Below are 2,246 nucleotides of genomic sequence, written 5' to 3'. Positions count from 1 at the left end.
ATGAGGCAAACCCTATTATTATCCCTTCTCGGTCCCTTTCCTCCCGTCTTCCGAGTTCCGATCGAGCACCGGATTAATTGGAGCGCTTGGGCCTTCGGGGATGGAGCGATCATGGGCGATCGCTTGGTCGGGAGCGACCTGTTTCGGGGCTTCTTCTTTTGTCTGGGGGGCGCTCTAGCTGGACTGTAACCGGAGCCAACATGGCAACATCATGCTAGCTTTCAACTTGAACTTGTGTTTGGAGAACAGGGGACTGCTTTTCGGACGAGTGCGACGGTGCGGCCGAAGTGGGTGTCTATTTGGATGGACCATTTAGGTTTCGCAGATTTTTCATGTTCAGAGTTTTCTCGCAGTAACATGAACGAGTCGAGGTTCCGTGTGGAATGTTATTACAGAAAGGGACAGTGTTTCTTTGTTCAGCAAGAGAATTTGTCGCTTCTGAATATATAGTCCAAGAATCTGCTAACCCCACACCATGATTCTGCACAAGATTGGCGAATTAATCGACTCAACCCAGACAAACCGAAGTAATAATGGGACGCTCGTGGAGACGAGGGCTATCTATCGCCAGGGCGCCAAGACCGTACCAGACGTATAATTTCTTTCAAATCCATCCTACAAGCCAGCGCATGTATAATGGCTCAGCGTACGTATGACAGCTGGTTGTACATGAACATCTCACTACAGTGCGTGATCAGGCTATCAACTCAAGTGTGTTCCTGGCGTTACTTTTTTTTGACGAAACAGCCGCACCGAGGTATTTATTGCCAATAAAGGGTTGAGAGAATCAACCCGAAAGAAGTACACAAAACACAGAAAAGAAGAAACAAGAGAGGGGGAGATTCAGACTACAGCCAAAACAAACCTAAAAATCTAATGGACATCATCATCACCGGAGACCAACTCGCCAAGCCCGGCCCCCGTGCGATTCCACAAAGCCGCCTCCCCCTTGATAAGGAGCAGCACCGCCGAAGGGAGAAGTAGCTTGTGCTGGAAAGTACGGCGGTTTCTCTCCTTCCAGGTCTCCCACAGGGTGAGCGGGATAATAGAAGCAACTCCCTTCCTGCGACGTTTGCCGAGCGGTCGAGCCGCCTTAATACGATTTGTCCACCAGCAAGAAGTAGAGGTGAGAGCCGGCCAGGAAGCAGGCTGGAGGAGGGCAATCCCCAACCAAGAGGCGACCAAAGACCAAAGATGGCGCGCATACCGGCAGTCCAAGAGCAGATGAGTAGCGGATTCCTCGGTGGCGTAGCAAAAGGGACACCACTTGTCGTTGGGCATGCCCCGCAGTTGCAGGAGGTCCGAGGTTGGTATGCGACCGCGGGCAAGGAGCCAGCCAAAGAACCTGCACTTCTCGGGAGCCCATACATGCCAAACAATGCAGCTGAACGGTTTTCGTAGCAAACCCTGGAACTGAGCAGTGTATGTGCTCTTAGCAGAATATAATCCGGACGGGGTAAGGTTCCACGTGATGCTATCATTCCCCTCACACAGAGCCGGAGCATCCTCAATCCGAGAGAAGAGGAAGAGGAACTGTTGGATATTGTCGGGGTTAATGCCATGGGCAACATCATGGACCCATTTGAATTGCCAGCAAGCGTCACGAACACGGCGGTGCTTGCGACGAGCAATAAGGAACAAATCCGGCGCCAAATCCATGGGGCTCATCCCATCAAGCCAGGCATCATGCCAGAAGTCAGTGAATCGACCATCGCGAACCGTGATGGAAGTGGCGGCAGCAAACAGACATCTGTCCAGGTCGCTAAGCGAGGGAGGGATCAAGGCCCACGGCTTCTCCGGCATGGTCCATCTCTGCTACTCCCAACGAAGATGCAAAGCTCTGCCAAATTTCGCAATGTCAAGCCCGCCAAGCCCGTCGAAGCATCTAGGAGAACAGACGTCCGCCCAGCGAACGAGGCAGCTTCCTCCACCGCAGCTGAGCTCACCCTTCCAAAGCCATCCTCGGAGAAATTTCTCAATCCGAGATTGGAGCCAGCAGGGGAAATCAAAAACCGAAAGATGGAAAGTGGACATGGTAGAGAGGACAGATTTTAAGATAACAACCCGACCTCCCTTGCTAAGAAACTTGGATTTGTAGCCAGCCCGTCATTTTTCAATCTTGTCTAAAAGAGGCTGGAAGAGCACCTTCTTAGGCTTGGTAAGAGAGAGGGGCAGACCAAGGTAACTTGTGGGGAAGCTGCCCAACGACGCATTGAGGCCAGCCGAGATGGTCTCCAAGTCAATCC

General features: G+C 52.1%; 1 protein-coding gene across 1 annotated transcript; it reads right to left on the bottom strand.

Annotated features, from left to right (window-relative positions):
• Window positions 1-873: 873 nt before the first annotated feature.
• Window positions 874-1,803, bottom strand: LOC104584232. Its single transcript, XM_010238424.1, has one exon. It carries the CDS (start codon window positions 1,801-1,803, stop codon window positions 874-876), a length of 930 nt encoding a protein of 309 aa, XP_010236726.1.
• Window positions 1,804-2,246: the final 443 nt, after the last annotated feature.

Source organism: Brachypodium distachyon, chromosome 3, assembly GCF_000005505.3.
Source record: "Brachypodium distachyon strain Bd21 chromosome 3, Brachypodium_distachyon_v3.0, whole genome shotgun sequence".
NCBI lineage: Eukaryota > Viridiplantae > Streptophyta > Magnoliopsida > Poales > Poaceae > Brachypodium > Brachypodium distachyon.
This window is presented reverse-complemented; position numbering and strand designations above follow the sequence as displayed.